The sequence below is a fragment of the Aspergillus candidus genome (genome assembly GCF_002847045.1).
Source record: "Aspergillus candidus strain CBS 102.13 unplaced genomic scaffold BDW47scaffold_80, whole genome shotgun sequence".
In the NCBI taxonomy this organism is placed as follows: domain Eukaryota; kingdom Fungi; phylum Ascomycota; class Eurotiomycetes; order Eurotiales; family Aspergillaceae; genus Aspergillus; species Aspergillus candidus.
Window position 1 is genome coordinate 17,484 of NW_020194085.1, and position 21,728 is coordinate 39,211.

The following is a 21,728-nucleotide window of genomic DNA, read 5'->3' on the forward strand; positions in this document are numbered from 1 at the left end:
GGGTGATACATACACTGTAATCAATAGATCAAGACCTAGACTGCTTCCAAGAAGATGCGGGTAGAGGAAACTGAGCTGAGGCTGAAGCAACGACGATGACTCTGGCCCCTTCGGCCCTTCTCGCGCCTGTCATCAAGGCGGTCTTCCCCACCTCGTGTTCTGCCGTGTACCACCGCTTGTTTCTGCCCCCGCTGTTCATGCCTCAGTCCACCATCGTGATCGATGAGAGGCTTGTGAACACTTGACTATACTTCTTGCTTGCGTAAAACTCCTGGCATCAGGATCAAGGTGCCTTTCAATACCACTCGACGCAAGAAACACAGAAGGAGATACATATACCTTGATGAGACAGCGGTGGCTTGATTATGATGCTCCATAAGAGGATATATATATGTCCAATTCCTCCACCTATTATACGGTTTCCACACAAGACTCGATATAGTTTACTGATAGAGCATGACACACTTACTTGATGTATATCAGGATCTACCACTATGATGCACGCTGGACTTGTAACACACCGCCAATCTCAAGACCAACTCTTGTACCATGGTCGACATCCCAGACACCCTAGATATACCAGGTAATCACCCGCGCACTGCGAGGCAGCCTTACAGTTTTAACGTGTCCTACACACGATCCACGCCTTGATATGACAAGTCTAGTGAAGAGCTTTCCAGATAATTACAACCAATCGATGCCTGTGCAGAGCGGATAGTGTCATCAACTCCTAGCAGACTTACTTACCGGAAATTATATCAGTGACTCCCTCCAAGAGCACTTCGCTTTCAGCTGGCATATCTAGCTGATCAATCCCACCTTCTTCATGTCCAGTATGTGACAACTGCTGGAGACTATCCGCGTGCTGAGTCGCACAGTCTCACGTGCCATCATGTCGGCAATTTGTGGAATGAAGGATACTGGCTGCGAGCAGACTCGAATTGCGTGTATGGGATTATAAAGAAGGGAATCTCATGGCCCTCATCCCCATCCTCCAAATGACGGGCCAACCGCAGCCCTAAAGAATGAACATTCCAACACGCCCCTTGCATGGTCTGACCGGATTACCACTGCAGACCTATTTCTTCACTCTCTTCTGAAACAGACATTGGCCTTGTCTCTGTTATATTCTCCGATTTGATTTTCACTGGTGCAGTGACTCTATCCGGTCCACCTAAGGGCAGGTGCATATTGGATAGTAATACTATCTAGTCTCGACTGACGATGGGATATGACCCAGAGACTACGGCGAAGTCACAACCAGAGCGGGATGCTCTTGGAACACCAGCAACCCCATCGCAGGACAAGCCAGAGGTGACGTCGAGGGACGACGGATCCGAGCCGCTCTCGGCGACCGAGTCGGATTCCAAAGAGCATCATGTGTATCCCTCTTTCTGGCAGGGGATAATCGTCATGATTGGACTCTGTTCGTCCTTACTCTGCGTCTCGTTGGTATGACCCCTTTCATATGACCGAAATGCCTTTCTAATCTATACATCTGCTGACAATCATCTCCGTGATTTCTAGGATCAAACCATCCTCGCCACGGCGATCCCCCGAATCACAGATGAGTTTCACTCCCTAGCGGATGTGGGGTGGTATGGGAGCTCGTATCTATTCGCGACGACGGCCATGCAGATGGTGTGGGGCAAGCTGTATACATTCTACCCGGCTAAGTGGATGTTCCTGGTAGGGATTGCAATCTTCGAGGCGGGATCCTTGGTTTGTGCGCTATCACGGTCGTCTGCAATGCTCATTGTGGGACGCAGCGTCTCCGGAATGGGAGCCGGGAGTCTCAGCGCCGGGGCCATTGTCATCGTGACGAACACAATCCCCTTGCGAAAACGGCCGATCTACCTGGGCTTTATCGGGTGCGTGCACACGGTGACGAGCGTTGCAGGACCATTGTGAGTATACCTCTGCGGTTAGAGATAAACCCTCTGCGGATAGAGATAAACAGAACTGATGAGACGTAGATTAGGCGGGGTACTAACGGACCATGCCTCATGGCGCTGGTGTTTCTATATCAACCTCCCTTGCGGCGCCGTCAGCTTCATAGCCATCTTTTTCCTCTTAAACTCCAACGCCGCCCCGGCGAGCCACCTGACTGCCAAGGAAAAAGTCCTGCACATGGATCTGATCGGGTTATTCTTTTTCATCCCCGGCGTCATCTCCTTTCTGCTAGCCCTGGAGTGGGGCGGGTCACAGTATGACTGGGACAACAGACGGATCATCGTCCTTTTCGTTGTCTCGAGCGTGCTCCTCCTTATCTTCACGGGCGTGCAGGTGCGGCAGAAGGATCGCGCCACGCTACCCCCTCGCATCATCACCGAGCGCAATATGCTAGGGGTACTGTGTTACACCATATGCAACAGCGGGGCGTTATTCGTCTTTACCTACTATGTACGCCCCCTCCTTACCCTCTACAGTTCAGACCTTAACCGAATCCCAACAGCTCCCAGTTTGGTTCCAAGCCATCAAAGGCCTCTCGGCTACCAAATCCGGCCTAATGAGTCTACCCACCGAGCTAGGCGTCGTCGCAGCCTCACTATCAGGAGGCGTCCTCGTCACGGTCCTAGGATACTACACGCCCTTCCTAATAACCTCCTCCGCCATCTCCAGCATCGGCGCCGGACTCCTCAGCACACTCGTCCCAGCCTCAGGCCTAGGCAAAATCCTCGGATATCAAGTCGTCATGAGCGTGGGAATCGGCCTGGGGTTCCAGAACGCGATGCTCGTGCCGCAGGTGGCGCTCGCACCCGAAGACACCATCATGGCCATCGCGACGCTGTCCTTCGCGCACTCCTTTGCCAGCTCCATCTCGCTCACCATTGGCCAGACTGTCTTCCACAATGGTCTGGTGCGCAATCTGCGCGAGGTGGCCCCATCTGTTGACGCGGGGCTTGTGCGCGAGGGCGCGACGCAGTTGAGGGAGCGTGTTTCGGGCGATATGTTGGAGCCGGTGCTGAGGGCTTATAGCTTGGCTGTTACGCAGACGTTTTATGTTGGGCTGGCGATGTGTCTTTTGTCGCTGTTGGGGTCGGTTTCGTTGCAGTGGTTGCCGGTGAGGGAGCGAATGGATGGGGAGAAGGCGGGGGAGGTTGGCGATGAGAGTGGTGGGCGGGGTGTACCGGGTCATTATCGTGGTAGTTGATCACGTATTGGTTTTGAGGGGTATCATGACTTGCATTGGTTTGTACACTGGTGCTGGGCTTGTTTTGGCAGAAGATTGGCGTATATATGGGCTTGCCATTTACGCTGGATTCATTATACTGGTGTACACCGACCGAAGAACCAGACATATAGAATGATAGTCAGGCGGACAAGTATCGACGTATCTCCTCGCCAACCTAAAGATACCGTCCATCAGTCTACTTCTATGCATATATGTCAATAGGGTACACTGGAAAAGACAGCCTGTCAAGAGAAACATCCAAACAACACTAGTGATAAATGACAGGACTAGGTAGAGGCGGTGAATTCGCCGATTTTGTCCAGTGACCGCTGTCTGTCTGTCCATATGGCTTCACTGAGTAATATTCCAGGGTTAGCCAAGATTGACACTAAATCAGATCTGTCACACGTCAAGAGACAAGATGTCCTGCATTACATTGGCAATATACAGCAAACCATCTGTTTGACACCGCACGGTCAATGACACCCGCAGGTATATAGCTGGGGATATTGCCGATCTACGGTGTGGGGACTGATATCGACATACGCTTGTATGTAAGTAATTGTGGTTGGGATTTGAAGGAAACGGGTTGCTCACCAATACTTCCCAGAAGATCACATGTTGTCATATCTATCTATAAATTGCTATGGAAAGTAGGAACGAGGGACCATAATTCAGCACCGAGGAATCAAGGTGCAGACACCAAATGTCAGAACCCTAATCTGAGCGTCTGCAGCCCCGCAAGAAGGCTGCATATATTGGCTCATGACCAAAAAGTCGCACGTCTACAGCCGTCAATAACCTCAAAGTCCCCAGACCGCCACTGCACAGGGTCATTTGAGAGAACAACAGAGCTGCAGTACCAAAATGCATGCTTTTTGACTCTCGCGGTATCCATATCCAGACCGCAATTTACCAGACCAGGCGACTGGCGGAGTGATCAATCCAGAAGGGTCGCTGCGATATGAACCAGCTTATCTCGAGGTGTACGGATCGCGAATTAGCAGGAATAAAGACAGTTGGCTGATCTGGAGGACATTGCAACGTGCATTGAGTTCTTGTTTCTGCAAGTAGCTGGTGAGATTATTGGGTGAGTGCATATATCATATATCATATCCATCGGTAAACAAAATCTATACCAGCTTCCCCAAGATGATAGTCCTCAAAGAGTTATAAGAAGGTCAGCCTGCCCTGTAGAATTGAATCTTCATCATCAACACCAGCCACTCTTCAATCCTCATCTCCAGTCCTTTTCAATCCCCTGTCCAAGCCGATAAAAAAAATCTACCCCTTTCTACCAACCAACCACCGCCAGTAAGTTCACCACACAGGAATAGATAAAGCCTATTAGCATCCGCTAACATCCCCAGAAATGCAATTCAAGCTCTCCCTCGCCGTCTTCCTGACCACCCTCCTCGCCAGCCACGTCGCCGCTGCGCCGACCGCCTCACCCGCCGGCGCCGGCGCGTGCCATCCCGGCAAGATCTGGGCGCACCCCCACGACTGCCACAAGTACCTGCAGTGCGGGCCGGACGGAAAGAAGATCGAGTCGGCTTGCGGGCCTGGCACCGGGTTCAACTCCAAGACTAATTCCTGTCAAACTCAGGCGGATGTTTGTCATTAAGGGGTATTAGTTGTTCATCTTTAATCAGTGGTTTTGCTTGTGGGGATATGGTTTAGTTTGATGATTGATTAATGGACGGTATGAGTACGGAGGACATGGTGATGATAATGTATCTACTGTACAGTGGAGAAAAGCCTAGGGAATTTGGCATCTAGCGGGTAACGAGCAATATCTTGGATGTGCATGTCGTATGCGAGTTTGATTGGGTTATTTTGTCGCAGCTGTTATCTTTGTGGGGAATTGCTGATAATTTATGTCTTGTTTTGAGTGATGATATGGTTACGTGCTCGGTAGTAGTATATGTCGCACTGGATATAAGCTTATTTATGGAGGCAAAAAGTGCCGTAATATATATTGCACCGTGTGGCAATTCCCGCACTGTACCGTGTAACAGTATATCATGTATAAGAAAGTCGATACTACTGTTTAGATGAGTGAAGAAGCATGAGAGGATACAATTGGACGAAATGTGTAATATAGGTACTGATAAAACCCCAAGCCCTGCATCGAGTCAGGCACAGGTATAGCTCTTGCATACGTCTGGTTATGTCTTCGATCGACTGACAGGTGGGTCCAAAGTCAAATCTTTTGCTGAAAGTTGTTTGACTTCAGGGAATGTCAGGTACGAGATATTTGTTTTTCTCCTTTCTTTGTTTGATGTGATTCTTTCTTTCCTTCTTTCTTTTTCCCTGTCTTCAGTCTCACTTTATAAGGTGTCATGGTTAAAAATAGGGCATGCATGTCTCATGTGATCCGAGTCATTGACCAGGATGTCTCAGGCCGCTTCACACCTTTGACACATTTATTGATTTGACTTTGCTGGTACTCTCAGGCTGAGTATTTTCCCACTTGTTCGACCAATGTAGAGCTGCCAGGATGTTTACCATGGCTGTGGGTGTATCAGCTGGCCTTACAGACGGTCTGAGGGTAAAAAGAGACCAATAATGGGCAGAAACAACTTTTAGTCGCGTGTGGTAGTAAGGATCAAAGCCAACAGTAAAAACACGATCAAATAAAACAGAAATCAAACCCCAATAAATTTTTTAGACGAACATGCGTTACCCGGCAGACGTGGTATTTGGACTGGCATTTAGCGCTACTCCCCAAAAGACGAGGGTATGTTCCAAATAGACAGGTCTCTCCATCCAATCCTACCAGTCCATATTAATATTAATCAGGTCTTAATTTAGCGATTGATGATCTCAGAATATATTAATATCGAAAGTCACTGGGACTTGACGACTGCCGACACTAGAGACGCCACGACGGAGAGACCAAGACATGGTGGAGGACAGGTGGAATGCGCCGTCCCTGCTGTTCCTGGTATGGGGACCAGCCACGGCTTGTTGGCTGGGCGGGAGGATTATTGCATCCCAGCGCTCGGTGGATTTGCGCCAGTGGGAGAGGATGGTCGGGGCGTTTCAGATGGGTCCAGTTTTTTCGTACCCTTCTAGAACATGGATTGAGGTCTACTTACTTTACACTGAAAGTGGAAACACCAGTTCAATGGACACTTCGATCTCAAAATTATTGTTCATTGATTCTTGATATAAATAAACAGGCCTAGGAATCCAGGCCACATTCCATCCCTTAGGTAATCAGGACAACGCCCCACTGCCTTCCTCTCCCACCAATCACAGCTGCAGGGCGGCGCCTCGGAAGCTTGAGTTTGTGCGGGTCCCATCCGTTTCATAATTACCTAATTATAGACACACGGCAGAGAGTTGTGAACTTTTCAGGCCTTGAGGCTTCCAGACTCTTGGAGGGAATTATGGGAACAATTTAATTGTGTCGATTGTGTCCATCCCGTGATTTGAACCTCGGATTGAGATGGAACTTCAAGACTTCAACTTTGGCTTCATCTGGGGATCAACTACGGACGATTTCTTGCATCTAGGTACCATCCCCCCCCTACCCCTCGACGATCAGTCTGTTTCCCTCGCCTGCTGTGTGACTGATGTGTCCGATGTATATCTCCTCTTTTTATTTTCCTTTTTTATTTTTTTGATTTCTAGGCTGATGACTGATCAGGATTCATTCAAACAACCAATCCAATCCCGAGATCATCCATCCCCCCCTGAGACAATGCGAGGGAGGCGGATAAATGCAGTGGTTTGGCTGGGAGATGTGGACCCCACCCGCTGACGACACAGCAATCAAAAGCCATGACGATGGCTCCATCCAGGGCCACTCATTATTTTGGCCTGCGTTGTCCCAAGGGTCGTACAAGTTCAAAGGAGTTCTGCCCAAGGGTCAGATTCTGAAAATCCGCCCCCCCCCGTTGGCTGCGTGGATGAAAACTTTCTAACGCTCCTCTTTCTTCCTTCATGCCTTTTCAGCACAACTAATCCTTTCTTTTTTTGTGCTTCCCTTCTTCGACACTTGTTCGGCTTCTGCGCTACTAATCAATGGATGCCACATCGATCGCGCTCCCACACCTTCGCTATTAATAGTTGGCTTTTTTAGTGCCGGTCTCTGGAGTCATCCTTGGTTCCACCCAGGCGGTGCCTATCGTTGATCTCGCTCGCTCTCCCTCTCTCTTCTCTCCAGTTGTCCGTCAACTCGACCGCCCTTTTCTCGACCCCCCTCCCCGGACGTTCTTTGCTGGCCTGGTGGATTCCTTCAAACCTTGAATCCCGTTTGTCCAGCAAATTCTACTTCCGACGCGGAATTCTGGAGCTTTGTTACCCCAGCGCTTCTCATCGGATTCTCCGACATCGCCCGCGCCGCGGATCGGATTGATCAGGTAGCTGTACACAATGCCGGGCACACCGTCGCCCTTCTCAGGGCCCCCGTCCCAGCAGAGCCGCAGCAGCGTCTACTCGCGCACAGGTCCATCACGCACGGTAGGCATGACCCGCAGGGGTGCTCAAACAACCCGTGCCTTTTTTTACTAACTAGATTGGCTTTCTTAGCAAACACCTGGTTACTCGGACCGGGATGAGCAAGAAACCTCCCTGTTAGGGCAGCGCAACCCTCCCAGCCCGTACGGCGCTCCATATGAAGATATGGATGCCTCGACCGATTCCACACGCCGATACACCCTGCACGACCCAGGCGTAACCGTCTTTGCCGCACCTCCCTACCAAGAATCCGAGGTGGCCGATCTGTATGATGCGGAGATGGCCAACAAAGACGCCATCCCCTTGGACACCTGGGGCCCCAGCAGCTCCAGCGGCCGATCCGTCGGACGCTCCGCGGGGGGCCTGCGCCGCTACAACACCAGAAAGATCAACCTCGTGCAGGGCTCCGTCCTGAGCGTCGACTATCCCGTGCCGAGTGCGATCCAGAACGCCATTCAACCGGAGTATAGGAACGCGGAGGAAGCGTTCACGGAGGAATTCACCCACATGCGATGTATGATGCCACCGGAGATGCGCTGCGAATGAGCATGAGCTGATGTGTGCAGATACCGCCGCGACTTGCGATCCCGATGAATTCACCCTGCGAAACGGTTACAATCTGCGCCCCGCCATCTACAACCGACACACTGAGCTGTTGATCGCCATCACGTACTACAACGAGGACAAAGTGCTGACGGCGCGGACCTTGCACGGCGTGATGCAGAACGTGCGCGACATCGTCACCTTGAAGAAGTCGGAGTTCTGGAACAAGGGAGGCCCGGCGTGGCAAAAAATCGTCGTGTGCCTGATCTTCGACGGTATCGAGCCCTGCGACAAGAACACCCTGGATGTGCTGGCTACCGTCGGTATCTACCAGGATGGTGTCATGAAGAAGGACGTCGACGGTCGCGAAACCGTGGCCCATATTGTAAGTCCCCGACGCGTCGCGGTGCCACCACAGCAGGGAATCCGTGCTGACTGGGGAAACAGTTTGAATACACCACCCAGCTCTCCGTCACAGCCAACCAGCAGCTTATCCGACCCCACGGCACCGACTCGTCCAACTTGCCGCCCGTCCAGATGATCTTCTGCCTGAAGCAAAAGAATTCCAAGAAGATCAACTCCCATCGTTGGCTTTTCAACGGGTTCAGTCGGATTCTCAACCCGGAGGTGGCAATCCTGCTGGATGCAGGTACTAAGCCCGGGAAGAAGTCACTTTTAGCCCTCTGGGAGGCCTTCTACAACGATAAGACGCTGGGTGGAGCGTGTGGTGAAATCCACGCGATGTTAGGCGCTGGCTGGCGGAAGGTGCTGAACCCGCTGGTCGCGTCGCAAAATTTCGAATACAAGATTTCCAATATCTTGGATAAACCGTTAGAAAGCGCTTTTGGCTACGTCAGTGTGTTGCCAGGCGCTTTCTCGGCGTATCGGTACCGGGCGATCATGGGACGACCGTTAGAGCAGTACTTCCACGGTGATCACACGCTGTCCAAGCGACTGGGCAAGAAGGGTATCGAGGGCATGAATATCTTCAAGAAGAACATGTTCTTGGCAGAGGACCGTATCCTGTGTTTCGAACTGGTCGCCAAGGCAGGATTCCGGTGGCATTTGACGTATGTCAAAGCGTCCAAGGGTGAGACCGACGTGCCGGAGGGAGCGCCCGAGTTCATCAGTCAACGGCGTCGTTGGTTGAACGGGTCTTTTGCGGCCGGTCTGTACTCCATGATGCATTTCGGGCGGATCTACCGCAGCGGCCACGGCATCATTCGCCTGTTTTTCCTGCACGTCCAGATGCTGTACAACTTCGCCCAGTTGATCATGACCTGGTTTGCTCTCTGTAAGTAGTTCGAGGCGTTTGAATGGACCGAAGCTAACGATTGCAGCGTCTTTCTGGTTGACTAGCTCCGTCATCTTGGACCTGGTGGGCACGCCTAGTGATGCCAACAAGCACAAGGGATGGCCGTTTGGTAACTCCGCCACGCCGATCGTCAACACGTTTCTCAAGTACGGGTACTTGTTCTGTCTGATGCTGCAGTTTATCCTGGCCCTGGGTAATCGGCCCAAAGGGTGAGTGTCCCTTCCTTCGGACTGGTGGGATGTAGGGCTGACCGGAACAGCACACGGATTCCATACACGCTCTCCTTCATATACTTCTCCCTCGTGCAGTTCTACGTGCTGATCGACTCATTCTACCTGGTGGCGAACGCGTTCACCGGTGGGATGTTGGACTTCAACTTGAACGACGGTGTCTTGGCATTCTTGCAGTCATTCTTCAGCTCCAGCGGAGGTGGTATCGTGTTGATTGCGCTCGTGTCGACATACGGCATCTACGTACTCGCCAGTGTGCTGTACGCGGACCCGTGGCATATCATCACCAGCGCGTGGGCGTACTTCCTGGGCATGACAACGTCGATCAACATCCTGATGGTGTACGCATTCTGCAACTGGCACGACGTGTCGTGGGGGACCAAGGGATCGGACAAGGCCGAGGCGCTGCCATCCGCGCAGACCAAAAAGGACGACGACAACAAGCACAATTTCATCGAAGAGGTGGACAAGCCGCAGGCCGACATTGACAGCCAATTCGAGTCGACGGTCAAGCGGGCGCTGGCGCCGTTTTCCGAGCCTGAGGAAGAGGGCGGCACTAGTCTGGACGACTCGTACCGGAACTTCCGCACGGTGCTGGTGTTGCTGTGGGTGTTTAGCAATCTGATTCTGTCGTTGCTGATTACCGCGACCGGCATTGACCGGTTGTGTTTGACGGTATGTCTCTTATCCTTTTTTTTTTCGTCCACGGTCGGTACTAACTCAAGTTGGTAGAACACATCGACCGACCGCACAAGTTGGTACTTCCAGATCATCCTGTGGTCGACAGCCGGTCTGTGTATCTTCCGATTCATCGGCTCGCTGTGGTTCCTGGCGCGGTCGGGGATTTTCTCGTGCGTCAACCGACGGTAGAGGAGCAGACTGTACATATGACGAAGGGAAGAAGAAGAAGGAGCAGGAGACCGGCATGTATCATAGGATACCGGATTGGATTACACATGCACATTCGAGCTTTTACGAGAAAATCTCGAGGGAAGCCTGCATTTATAGATGTTTTATCGGCCTGGCAAGGGAAACTCCAACTCGTTCAGTGCATGAAGTTATGAATTGGCATGTTATTTAATAGCCGGGTAGTGAATTGAATTAGTCTAGAATAAAAACATAAAAACCACAGCCATACCTCATCAGTCATCTGATACCAATTATCAGATTATACACACCATTGAGGAGTATACATGCAGACAAGTCCCGACTCAGAATACAATAATCAGCATCATCCAGCCAATCTAGAAAGTACAATACCTACTCGCTCCATAAGAAACTAGAAAGAATACCCATACAGCAGCACCTCGGCCCTTACCCCGCTTCCCTCTCCCTTCCTTACTTCCAACCACAGGCACAATGCAGGTGCCGTGGAGACCAGGAACATAAATGCCCCTACTTATTCAAGTTCATCACCGGCGTATCCCTCGTGGCTTGCAGTCTGCACCTCATTGGACAGGACAGCGCTAGTTCTGCAGGATGGTGTCTAGCTGCGCCGGAGGAGTTGAATAGGGCTAGCTTGTATTATAGTACCATCATGGTTTTCGACTGATTCTGTCAGTCGACCTGACCATATCACAGCAGCTCCTTAACCATCACAAGATAATTACACAACAGCTATAGTCAATATCATGAGACAATATCATCTCACTCGAATAATAGATGATCTCGTCACAGACTACCCAGCAAACTAACCGAACCAGCTCCACCCAACCCACGAACCGATCCCTCCCCCAATCATAACCCCTCTCGAACGCCCGTGGAGAAAAGCCACTCGTACTGACTGGACCGTAATGTCCGAGATCAACGCCGTTTTTAACCTGTGCGGGGATGGATCGGCGGGGTTAGGTTCTGGTTGAGGATGAGGTTGGTGGTATTGAGTATTTATATCTCCTTTCTTGCCGGAGTCGCTCCCGTCGTTCGTGTACAGTATACCCTGTGTAGTCTGTGTACAACATGCGCCTCTCCCTCACACTCCCGGCTCTGGCCCTCCCCCTGGCAACAGCTCTGAATATCGTCTCCTCTAATGACGATGGCTGGGCTGTATCCAACGTTCGTGCGCTGCACGACGCACTGACGGAGGCAGGGCACAAGGTGGTTCTGTCTGCGCCGGCTGAGAATCAGAGCGGAACGGGTATATCTCCCTCTCCCTCCCTCTTCCACTCATCTCCATAACCATGAAGACAATAGACTAATAAATAAATAACAGGCTCCCTAGATATCGCCCCCAAAGACCGCTCCAAACCCTGCCAATTCAACAGCTGTCCAGCCAACGGCCCCCCAACAGGCCACGACCCAGCCAACCCGCTCCTCAACTACGTCAACTCCTACCCCGTGACCTCCATGAAGCACGGTCTTCAAACCCTCGCACCGCAGTTCTTCGGCGAGCAGGGGACAGACCTCGCCGTCGCAGGCCCCAACGTAGGCTCCAATATCGGCCTATCGGTCTTCATCAGCGGGACCGTCGGCGCAGCGTCCTACGCCGTGAAAGAAGCTCACGTCCCCGCCATCGCCTTCTCAGGCAAGACGGGCGATCCGACGGCTTGGAACGATACCCGGCCTGCCTACAGCGACGTGTACGCCAAGCTGGCGAGTAAGGTTACGACTGCGGTGGTGGGTGCGGGGAAACCGTATTTGCCGGAGGGAGCGTTCCTGAATGTCAATTTCCCGGCTGTGGGCGACGACGGGAGTTGTGGGAAGGTGGAGGATGTCACGTTTGTGTTGTCGAGGATCCTGGGCACGGTTGGAGAGGATGTCGAGACTTGTGGGAGCAAGAAGCGGCTGCCGACGGAGGGGTCGGTCATCCGGACGGAGGGATGCTACGCCAGCGTGTCGGTGGGCATGGCGGAGAATAAATTAGACGCGAATGCGACGGTGCAGGGGGTTGTGCTGGGGAGGTTGCAGGGGTTGTTGGGGTGTTTGCCTTGATATATAGCACATTGGATGTCGTGTCGTATGTCGTATATAGGGGTCCAGGGGATATTATCGTTATGTTACGGAAATAGTACTATTCTAATAATCCAACATTAATCCAGAAGTCATTGTTATGCCAATTGTACATACCAAGTAATCTAGACCTACTATTTCAGGAACTATTCAAAACCGATATCCTATCACCATCTGCTGCAGCCGAGGATACGACGATCACCCCCACCCACGGCTCAACCCGCCATATAAATAAACCAGCTGCCCCAACCACCAACTATCACCATTCCCTCCCTCCTATTCTTGCCCTACTATTACACCACTACCTACACAATGATAGTAATCCCCCTTCTAGCGGCCCTGGGCCTCGCTCAAGCCGCCAGCATCGACCACGACAAAGTGCGCCCTCTCCCGCAAACCATCCCCGAGGGCGCCCAAGGCGAGCTCTACCTAGCGTATCAACCGCGGTTGAACGTCGTCAATGGCTGCGTGCCGTATCCTGCCGTCGACGCGGAGGGGAATACAGGGTTTGTCTCAGCATACTATACCATAATAAAATATATGCTAAAAAACCAACAGAGCAGGCCTAAAGCCCACCGGCCCCACGAATTCAAGCTGCACAACCAGCGAAGGCCAAATCTACGTGCGCTCGCGCACAGACGAAGACAGCACCCGCACAGCCCTCATGTACTCATGGTACTTCCCCAAAGACGCAGCCTCCCCGGGCTCCGGCCACCGACACGACTGGGAGGGCACGATCGTGTGGGTGAGCTCGCCGACCTCCACATCGCCGGAGAACATCGAGGCGGTTTGTCCCTCTGCGCACGGCAAGTGGAACTGCGCGACGAAGGATGACTTCTCGCTAGACGGGTCGAATCCGCTGATCGAGTATGTGAGCCGTTGGCCGCTGAACCACCAGATGGATCTCACGGAGGAGGTGGGCATGTTGCAGCCGTTGGTGGCGTGGGAGAGTCTGGAGGAGGGTATTAGGAAGCCGTTGGCGGAGACGGATTTTGGGAGTGCGCATTTGCCGCTGAGGGATGGGAATTTCGCGGAGGATTTGGATTCCGCGACTTATTGAGTCTGTTTTTTTGTTTTTGTGTGTATGGTATATGTATAGGGTGTATTTATTATGGGTGGCTTGGGTTGATGTATAACTGATGCGATTAAACTACCCCATAGGGACGCTAAGAAGAACGAAGTACACTGGCCAAGCACAATTATTGTCGACATGATAGGACAAGACAGTCAAAACAAGACCTTCCTAGCCGCGTAAATCCCCCGTAAATCCCATCGCTGAGGCGCCGTCCTCTCCATCCACTCGGAGCAATCCCCCTTAAACGCGGGTCTCATAATCTGCGCATACTCCCAGTAGTCAGGATACCAGCCCGCCCACTCCCAGTCCAACAGCCCAGTAACGCGGTTCTCCTCATCTACCATCACATTGCGGGGCGCAATATCCGCATGCGTGAAGACAGAGCGCTCAGACAGCGGCAGCATATCTGGCAGCTGGTCCTTGTAACGAAGCCCTCCAAAGTGCAGGTACCGCTTGTAGATACGGACGCGCACGTCGGTGTCGCTGAGCAGCGGGCGAGGAGATTGCTGGAGGTCTTCGAGCATGGGATTGCATGAGGGAGAGCCGTCTGTGAGACATTGGTAGAGGTCGCTGAACTTTTGTGGACGGGGGATCGTGCGGATCTTTTGGCGATTAGATCCCATAGTTGGTTGTAGACGGATAATTTGGCGATGTCGTCTAGCGTGTCCCATTTATCAGTCAAGAGTATCGCCGGGACGATGGTCATCCCGATTAGACCATCTGGGGGTGGAGTCGCGTTTATCGCATTGTTGTGTATCGGCGATCTCATTGACAAGATGGAAGCTCGCGAAGAGCACTTCTGGAACAGGGACGCCGGTATTGTTGAAGACGAGTCGCATTGCTTCAGCTTCAGTGGGGAGCACGCCGGATAATTCTTTTGTCTCCCAGGAAATGTCCAATTGCAGAACCAGCCTATTTATCTGTTTGTATAGGACTTTGGTGACTTCTTGACCAGGTGGGAGGGAGAGGGGATCTATTGTTGACTGGCATGGGATTATGGTTGTGCCATCCCTGATGTAGTTTTGCCCCGTGTGGAGATTCTGTATGGTATATGGGAGGGGTGATGGTGGTTCAACCATATGACTGTTGTTTTTGTAGAGTGCCATTCACTGTCTGCATATCACTGACGATATAAAGTTCAAGTTGGTCTATTTTGAAGTGAATGTAGTGGCCAGGCAGCTGCCACGGCAGGCGTGACTCTTTGTCTCATGCAGTCATTCCCGCATCATCACACACCATATAAACCTACACCTCCACCTCCCAACAAGACTTTATTGCTGTATAACCTCGTAAATATGGGTGCTTCTCGGGTTTCTGGATTTCAGGTCCTGGAGAAGGCTCCCGTGAGCTTGAGTTTCGATATTGTTAACTCGAGACAGGCTGCTGCGTAGAGATGGGTCTAATAGCTCGAAGAAGGGCTTGACGAGGTACCTGAAGTATTCTAGGACCTGGCTGACCCCTGGCCGCGTATTTTCGAAGCTCAGCGCAGTGTGACAGGGGCATGAATGTAGCAAATCCGGACGTCACGATCTCTTGAGAAAGCGAAATATGTTGGACTCTAGCCACTGGTGACAAGGTTGTATACGAGAACATGCTTCACCTCTCGTATATTGTCTGTATATCGCAACTTAGGCCGATGCAGACCGCAAAATCGCATACTCAACGACTATACCAAATGTCAGCATAAACCTGGATTCGGTCATGACAAGTAACCCACCGAAACGGTGACACAAAGATGTCAAAGGACCGGCGAAAAGCCGAAATTCAAGGGTTCACCCGTCTACCGACTAGCACCCCCGCGCATGACGCCCTGAAAGTCCAGAACCAGGTGACCCTAACCTGAAGACTCGTGGGTGTATCCCTCGGTACTTTCCTCCCTTCCTCATACCGGTATAAGAGAGAGGAACTTGGCTAACAACCGTATGGTATCACAACAATCTCGTCTTCCAAGACATATGCCGGATCATTGAAGAGACGGTCGATGTTTGGTCGCCCAAACAAATGGAATCTGGTGCGAGCTGGGCCGACCATCTGTGCACGCATCCCTAGGGTGTCGTTAGGCTTGAAGAGCAGTTGTAATTTTGCTAGAATCCCTTTCTCATGTAGGCTTAACACTGTAGTGTGAGATCCCAGCCAGAATCTGTGTCATCCTATACGGTCATGCAAGACGCACCACGGAGTGTCGCGAACTATACGCGCGCAGAGATACGGATGCATTTTATGCTGTTGCGAGTCGACAGCAGCCAGTTGATATACCATAAGCTGCTCTACATTGCATTGGTTGCGAGGAGAGCCGGCTGTTGGGTCGCAGGCGAGTAACTCCACGGAGGGATTGGCGGCGTCACAGTCCATCTGTGAGGGCAGCATATCATCATCCACTGGTTGGGGGGGGGGGGGGGGGGGGGAGATCCGTCTCTAGCCCATCAACCGCACGCCCCTTCAACGCGTCAGACACCAGTACCTCGCGGGGTGTTTTATTCAAAACGCTCATTTCTGTTGATGGATCTTGCTGTCGGAACTGTCCTCTCTCTCCCTGTGGTTGCTTGGCAAGAGCCACAGCCCTCTTTCTGACGCTCCCCTCCCGAGAATACCAATCGGGATTTTCAAAGTGATCCAGGGCGGCCGTTAGCTTCGGGATAACTTTCTATAGCAGCACTCGATTGAACTCCAGATCCTCGGAATCAATTTTGCGGAATGCTATGTTGTAGTGCTTCGCCCGCAATCTCCCGCCTTTTCTGCAATGCCTTCATATACCCCTCCTTTTGGGGGGGCTAACGCTCTATGATTGCATTAGTGTCAAACCGGTCTGGAAAGCTTCCCGGTCTTAATTGCCTTCTTTGAGCATGTGCGTGTCATGACGGACACCTCCAATGACATTAGGTTCGTATCGAATTTTTTTCTTTGCTCTCGAATGCCTCACTTAATAGTGGATAACAAGTGTCCTTGGGAGGACCGTTTTCGGATGTGGTTGTAAACGCGTTCATATAAAGCACCATTATCTAGAAAACATACTATTAACCCACCGTCCATGACATAGAAAGGAGAAAGCTTACGAAAACAACAACAAAACACAATCACCGGCCAGCCCACCCGCCACAAACTGACTTGTCGACTCATCTACAACGTCTGTCAGCTGACTATCTTCCCACAGAAGATATGACACTATCTGCAATCACTCTTAGTCGCCCTCATAGACGACATGCCCGACCTCTCCAGGAACAGCACGCTCCCAAGCTCCCTGTAAAACGTACGCGACGAGGCCCAAAACCGCACGCGCGGCCGCCACGACCCACGGAGGGGGGACCGCGCGAGCCGGGCCGGCCTCCTCTCGGGTCTAGACAGCGAGCATGTTGTTGACTTCTGCCTCCAAAAAGACTGGAGATCATGGATCGAAACACGAGACAAGGCACGGCCGTTTCGAGACAAGTGGCGTGCGATGATGCCAACGAAGATGTCGGCATGGCGACGAGGGTCGGGTTTGACATAGAGGATATCCGAACAAAGAGTTGTTTTGCCAAGAGTAAAGATACCTTCGAGGTTCCATCAACTCCACCCATATTGCGGACTGAGAGTCTCATCGGTGTCGATTAGGTGCTCAGTATGCATAGAGCGTAGGATAGGACGGTGATTCCACTCCCACACCCGGAATTTCTCTCTGCTCTGTGGCTTCTTTGAAAGACTCATGGTCATATAAAGGGACCTATAGGCTCAACGATATTTATAAAGAAGGCGATATTCATGGATATTCATGGGCTTTTATCCAGGCCCATAACCTCCTAGCCACTCTACCGGAGTCTCGAACGGTCTTTTGGTCGGACTGGATATGGCTGGTATCACCTATAAGTGTGCCAATAAACAGAGACTATTAAGAAAGCAGAGAAAACTTGGGGGGGGGGAAGTCCCAGTATAAGTATGTTAGGGAGGTCAAGGGGGCGATCAAGAGGAGGTTTTGACAGTCTTTATGTCAGCATTGTTTGGGATGATCACTGATAGAAAAGCTTTACTGCTTCATTCACAGTTGTATAGGGGACTAGATGGCCTATCATCAACAGTCTCTGCGTATACCAAAGAATAGACAGTGAATGGGCGGACTTTCTATCCTTTCTGGACTGTCTCTGAAGTCCAGTTCCATTCCCTCAAGAATCCCCACCCCTGCGCGAGGGGTACAAAAGGACAGTCAGAGATGATCAAACAGTGTTGATCACAAGGCTAATTATTAGGCCAAAGAGATACAATAGCCACATGGACCTTTGTTGCACTTCCTACATGTGGGAAAACTTTCTGGAATGATGATGCAGGATCCCACCAGTAAGCCCTTGGATGCAGACAATTAACCACTTTGGGTTAGAATCAGGCGTTCACATATTTGTGCCCGATCGCCTGCAGACAGCCGAATAGCTCAAGATAGTGGCTGGTTGTCAGCAGGCCTGGGAAAAGAGATTTGGTTTGTCAAGCCTGATATCGACTAGTCTTCGTGCTCTAGTGAAATGTGGCATTCAATATAACACTGTCATACGTGGCTGCAAGTGTCCTATAATAATACCCAAGCAGCATACCGTCTACCACTACTCATACATGACGAACGAGGGAAGTGGTAGTCTGACGATCGGTATCAATGACAATCCTTATATGTTAACACCGTTAACAATGGGACATGGCCGTCCTTTGGGGGCCATCGGAGTAGCATTGGCATCAGGCTGGCTAATGTCGAAGGCTATCCTGCCAGCCCACCGACCCATCGCACACCAACTTAACCCACTCAGGAGATGATCTCCTACCCATGCACAAGGTCTGCGTGATTTTCTTGGCTGCATAACCCTCATTGGTTGTCATGTCTGGGCGCCAAGTCGCTGAGAACAGGACCGTGGGTGAGGATCAGACCCCAGATTTCTTCTCTGCAAAGATTAACAATCCTTTACTTTGTGGGGAAGAGGGTCTGAGGCGGGAAGGAATGCTCTTTCTCGCTTGCCCAATCGATGTCATGATTAAAAGCGGGTGGAAAAACGCCATTCCACCGTATAACAGCCTCTATAAGCCTTAAACATGATCAACATCAGACGAGAAATTGCTAGACTGGGATGCCGCGCTTGGCGTGCGTATAGCCTTGCCCGATCTGACATCAACGGCGCTGTTTCTGGCCGCTCATGCGGTTTTTTCTCAGCCGGCTAAGCCCGCCACCTAGTGTTTGTATGGACCCCAATGCTCTTGGCCGGGGAAATGGGGCCTGTTCGGTGGAGATGGCTGAGAATTTGCCTCTGCGGAGTTCCAATCAACCCCATGGGGAGAGGGGGGAGAGTAGGAGCTGTCAGACCATCTCGGTCTCCTGGTAGACGTTAAATGCATGACCCCCCTCCCTGGTGGATTATTTGTTCCCCTCAAGACCCAGCACTCGGTCTCCCTGCGTCCTCTTATTTGTCTATCGCGCTGTGTGCTAGCCATCCCCGACAATTTGACCTACATTATCCCCACCACACCTACACTAACTGTCTGGGCTGCAGATCAACCCATCCGGGGATCTGATCAGGTTCACCAAAATGGGCGAGAAACCGACCGATCCCGAGGCGCCTGTCCTGGCACAACAGGATGCCCAGGAGACGGTATCAATAGAAAAGGAGATTGGGGCTGAAGTTGCGCGCGAATGGTCTCGCGATCCAGCCAAGAGCTTCGCCGCGCAAACCAGGCCGAAGAACCCCTTAGCCGAGCTGACCCGGGAGGAACTGTTTTGTGATGTTGAGCAATTTGCGCAAGAAAAAGGCCTTCGCGATATCCTCTCCTTGTTGAAGAAGGGTTCCTTAATTGCGCAGGATCCCAAGCGATTTGAGGAGCTGCCTGAGCTGGAGGAGGAGGAGAAAGATGTGCTGCGCCGCGAGAAGACGCACCGGTGGAGGCAGCCGTATATGATGTACTTTATGACCAGTATGTGCTCTCTAAAACCGCCTTCGCAATATGAATTACCCGCTAACTGGCCACCCAGTTCTCTGTGCTGGATCGGTTTGTCTCCATTGATTTGATAGTGCGGTGAAAGTGTTGCTGACGTTTGTAGGCTATCGTGCAAGGCATGGATCAGACAGCCGTGAACGGTGCCCAAGAGTGAGTATTCCACGCTAGATGAATGCATTTCATTCTAATCAATCGACCAGGTACTACTTCGATGAGTTTAATTTAAAAGACCCCTGGCTCCGAGGCCTGGTGAACGGAGCGCCCTACCTATGCTCCTGTCTCATCGGGTGCTGGACAACCGCCCCGCTTAATCGCTGGTTCGGTCGTCGCGGATGTATTTTCATCTCGTGTTTTGTCTCATTTGCGTCCTCGTTCTGGATGGCGTGTGCGCACACCTGGTGGAATCTAATGCTCGGTCGTTTCCTGCTTGGGTTTGCCGTGGGTGCCAAATCCACGACGACCCCAGTGTACGGTGCTGAGTGCGCGCCTGCCAACATCCGAGGTATACTTCCCTCAACATATGGGTTTTCTTCTACGGCATACTGAACTTCTTTAGGTGCTCTGGTCATGATGTGGCAGATGTGGACAGCTTTCGGGATCATGCTGGGGTTCATTGCCAGTGTCGTCTTCATGGACGTTAAGAACGCTAACATCCCGGGTCTGAACTGGCGTCTTATGCTTGGGTCTACCGCCATTCCGTGAGTCCACCGCACACTACGCAGTGCACTTCCTTGCTGATCAAGATAGGCCGATGTTTGTCTGTGCCCAGGTGTACTTCTGTCCCGAGTCTCCCAGATGGTACATGATCCGTGATCGCTATCGCGAAGCCTACCAGGCGCTTTGCAGTCTGCGTCCAACCACGCTCCAGGCTGCCCGCGACCTTTACTATATCCACGTTGCACTGAAGCATGAGGAGAAAATGCGCGAAGGCAAGCAGCTCTGGCTGGAGATGTTTACAGTGCCGCGCAATCGGCGGGCAGCGCAGTCGTCTTTCTTTGTCATGTTCATGCAGCAAGTACGTCTTCCCGCTCCCCTCCAACCAGTTGCTTTGAAGATTTATACTGACATTGTCTCTAGTTTTGCGGCGTCAATGTAGCTCTCCCCCTGCTATGGAAAATGCGCCAAAGCTAACATACCAGGCTATCATGTACTACTCGTCGTCCATGTTCCGCGACGCAGGCTTTAATCTTCGCATGGCCCTTATCACCTCGCTCGGCTGCGGCATCACCAACTGGCTGTTCGCCCTCCCAGCCGTCTACACGATCGACACCTTCGGACGACGCAACCTCCTCCTCACGACCTTCCCGCTGATGAGTCTCTGCCTACTCTTCACGGGCTTCTCATTCTGGATCCCCGAAGGCAGTGATGCCCGTCTCGCCTGTGTCGCCACCGGTATCTACCTTTTCATGATCGTTTACTCCCCGGGAGAGGGTCCCGTTCCGTTCACATACTCAGCAGAAGCCTTCGTACGTCTCCCCCGTAACCTAATACGTCTGCACGTCGCTAATGCAAGATCAACAGCCCCTCTACATTCGCGACATAGGCATGTCCTTCGCCACCGCCACTACCTGGGGTTTCAACTTCATCATCTCCCTGACATGGCCGGCGCTCGTCGAGGCGTTCACCCCGCAGGGGGCGTTTGGCTGGTACGCGGCGTGGAACTTCGCCGGCTGGATCTTTGCCTATTTCTGTCTGCCTGAGACGAAGGCGCTGTCCCTGGAGGAGCTGGATCAAGTGTTTTCTGTGCCGACCCGGAAGCATATGAACCATTACGCGGGGATGCTGCCGTGGTATTTCAAGAAGTATATTCTGCGCGGCGATGTGCCGCCCCAGAAGCAGTTGTACGATTATGAGTAGACGGGTGTAGCTTCGGGGTAAGATGGGGTTGGGTTCCGGAATTTCGGGGGGTAGGTGGATGATATGTTAATGTAGGGTGATGTATACTCGCTCATTATGTGATATGGATGATGTTGGTTGTTGACTAGCAATGGATGATTGAGCACTCTAGGATATCTGAAGTTAAGGCTTCTACTCTTC

The 21,728-nt window shown here is 51.8% G+C and overlaps 6 protein-coding genes across 6 annotated transcripts; 5 read left to right on the forward strand and 1 right to left on the reverse strand.

Annotated features, from left to right (window-relative positions):
* Positions 1-1,224: 1,224 nt before the first annotated feature.
* On the forward strand, positions 1,225-4,799 carry BDW47DRAFT_129668 (putative efflux pump antibiotic resistance protein; the record flags this gene model as incomplete). Its single annotated transcript, XM_024817021.1, has 5 exons — positions 1,225-1,452; positions 1,528-1,907; positions 1,977-2,403; positions 2,456-3,116; positions 4,546-4,799. 5 exons carry the CDS (start codon positions 1,225-1,227, stop codon positions 4,797-4,799), a joined length of 1,950 nt encoding a protein of 649 aa, XP_024667743.1.
* A 2,444-nt stretch (positions 4,800-7,243) lies between these two features.
* On the forward strand, positions 7,244-10,600 carry chsC (chitin synthase C; the record flags this gene model as incomplete). The annotated part of the gene is made up of 7 exons (XM_024818188.1): positions 7,244-7,645; positions 7,715-8,156; positions 8,209-8,570; positions 8,633-9,479; positions 9,526-9,709; positions 9,760-10,405; positions 10,463-10,600. Exons 1-7 carry the CDS (start codon positions 7,559-7,561, stop codon positions 10,598-10,600), a joined length of 2,706 nt encoding a protein of 901 aa, XP_024667744.1. The 5' UTR covers positions 7,244-7,558.
* Positions 10,601-11,414: 814 nt separating this feature from the next.
* On the forward strand, positions 11,415-12,658 carry BDW47DRAFT_134898 (5'/3'-nucleotidase SurE; the record flags this gene model as incomplete). The annotated part of the gene is made up of 2 exons (XM_024818189.1): positions 11,415-11,864; positions 11,940-12,658. The coding sequence occupies exons 1-2, from the start codon at positions 11,687-11,689 to the stop codon at positions 12,656-12,658; spliced, it is 897 nt and encodes a 298-aa protein (XP_024667745.1). The 5' UTR covers positions 11,415-11,686.
* Positions 12,659-12,947: 289 nt separating this feature from the next.
* Positions 12,948-13,793, forward strand: BDW47DRAFT_89821 (NPP1 family protein). The gene is made up of 2 exons (XM_024820171.1): positions 12,948-13,182; positions 13,235-13,793. The coding sequence occupies exons 1-2, from the start codon at positions 12,989-12,991 to the stop codon at positions 13,734-13,736; spliced, it is 696 nt and encodes a 231-aa protein (XP_024667746.1). The 5' UTR covers positions 12,948-12,988; the 3' UTR covers positions 13,737-13,793.
* Positions 13,794-13,903: 110 nt separating this feature from the next.
* On the reverse strand, positions 13,904-14,857 carry BDW47DRAFT_134900 (aminoglycoside phosphotransferase family protein; the record flags this gene model as incomplete). The annotated part of the gene is made up of 4 exons (XM_024818190.1): positions 13,904-14,234; positions 14,328-14,353; positions 14,389-14,408; positions 14,449-14,857. The coding sequence occupies 4 exons, from the start codon at positions 14,855-14,857 to the stop codon at positions 13,904-13,906; spliced, it is 786 nt and encodes a 261-aa protein (XP_024667747.1).
* Positions 14,858-19,090: 4,233 nt separating this feature from the next.
* Positions 19,091-21,709, forward strand: BDW47DRAFT_113441 (sugar porter family MFS transporter). The gene is made up of 9 exons (XM_024814414.1): positions 19,091-19,667; positions 19,726-19,742; positions 19,795-19,841; positions 19,892-20,193; positions 20,248-20,389; positions 20,439-20,706; positions 20,769-20,783; positions 20,831-21,157; positions 21,213-21,709. Exons 1-9 carry the CDS (start codon positions 19,286-19,288, stop codon positions 21,546-21,548), a joined length of 1,836 nt encoding a protein of 611 aa, XP_024667748.1. The 5' UTR covers positions 19,091-19,285; the 3' UTR covers positions 21,549-21,709.
* Positions 21,710-21,728: the final 19 nt, after the last annotated feature.

Bases quoted from the DNA above. Each gene is read 5' to 3' on its own strand.
- BDW47DRAFT_113441 (XM_024814414.1), top strand. From the start codon at position 19,286: ATGGGCGAGAAACCGACCGATCCCGAGGCGCCTGTCCTGGCACAACAG. The intron at 20,390-20,438 runs GTGAGTCCACCG...TGATCAAGATAG, and splicing joins CTTGGGTCTACCGCCATTCC to GCCGATGTTTGTCTGTGCCC. The intron at 21,158-21,212 runs GTACGTCTCCCC...CAAGATCAACAG, and splicing joins CATACTCAGCAGAAGCCTTC to CCCCTCTACATTCGCGACAT.
- BDW47DRAFT_89821 (XM_024820171.1), top strand. From the start codon at position 12,989: ATGATAGTAATCCCCCTTCTAGCGGCCCTGGGCCTCGCTCAAGCCGCC. The intron at 13,183-13,234 runs GTTTGTCTCAGC...AAAAACCAACAG, and splicing joins GACGCGGAGGGGAATACAGG to AGCAGGCCTAAAGCCCACCG.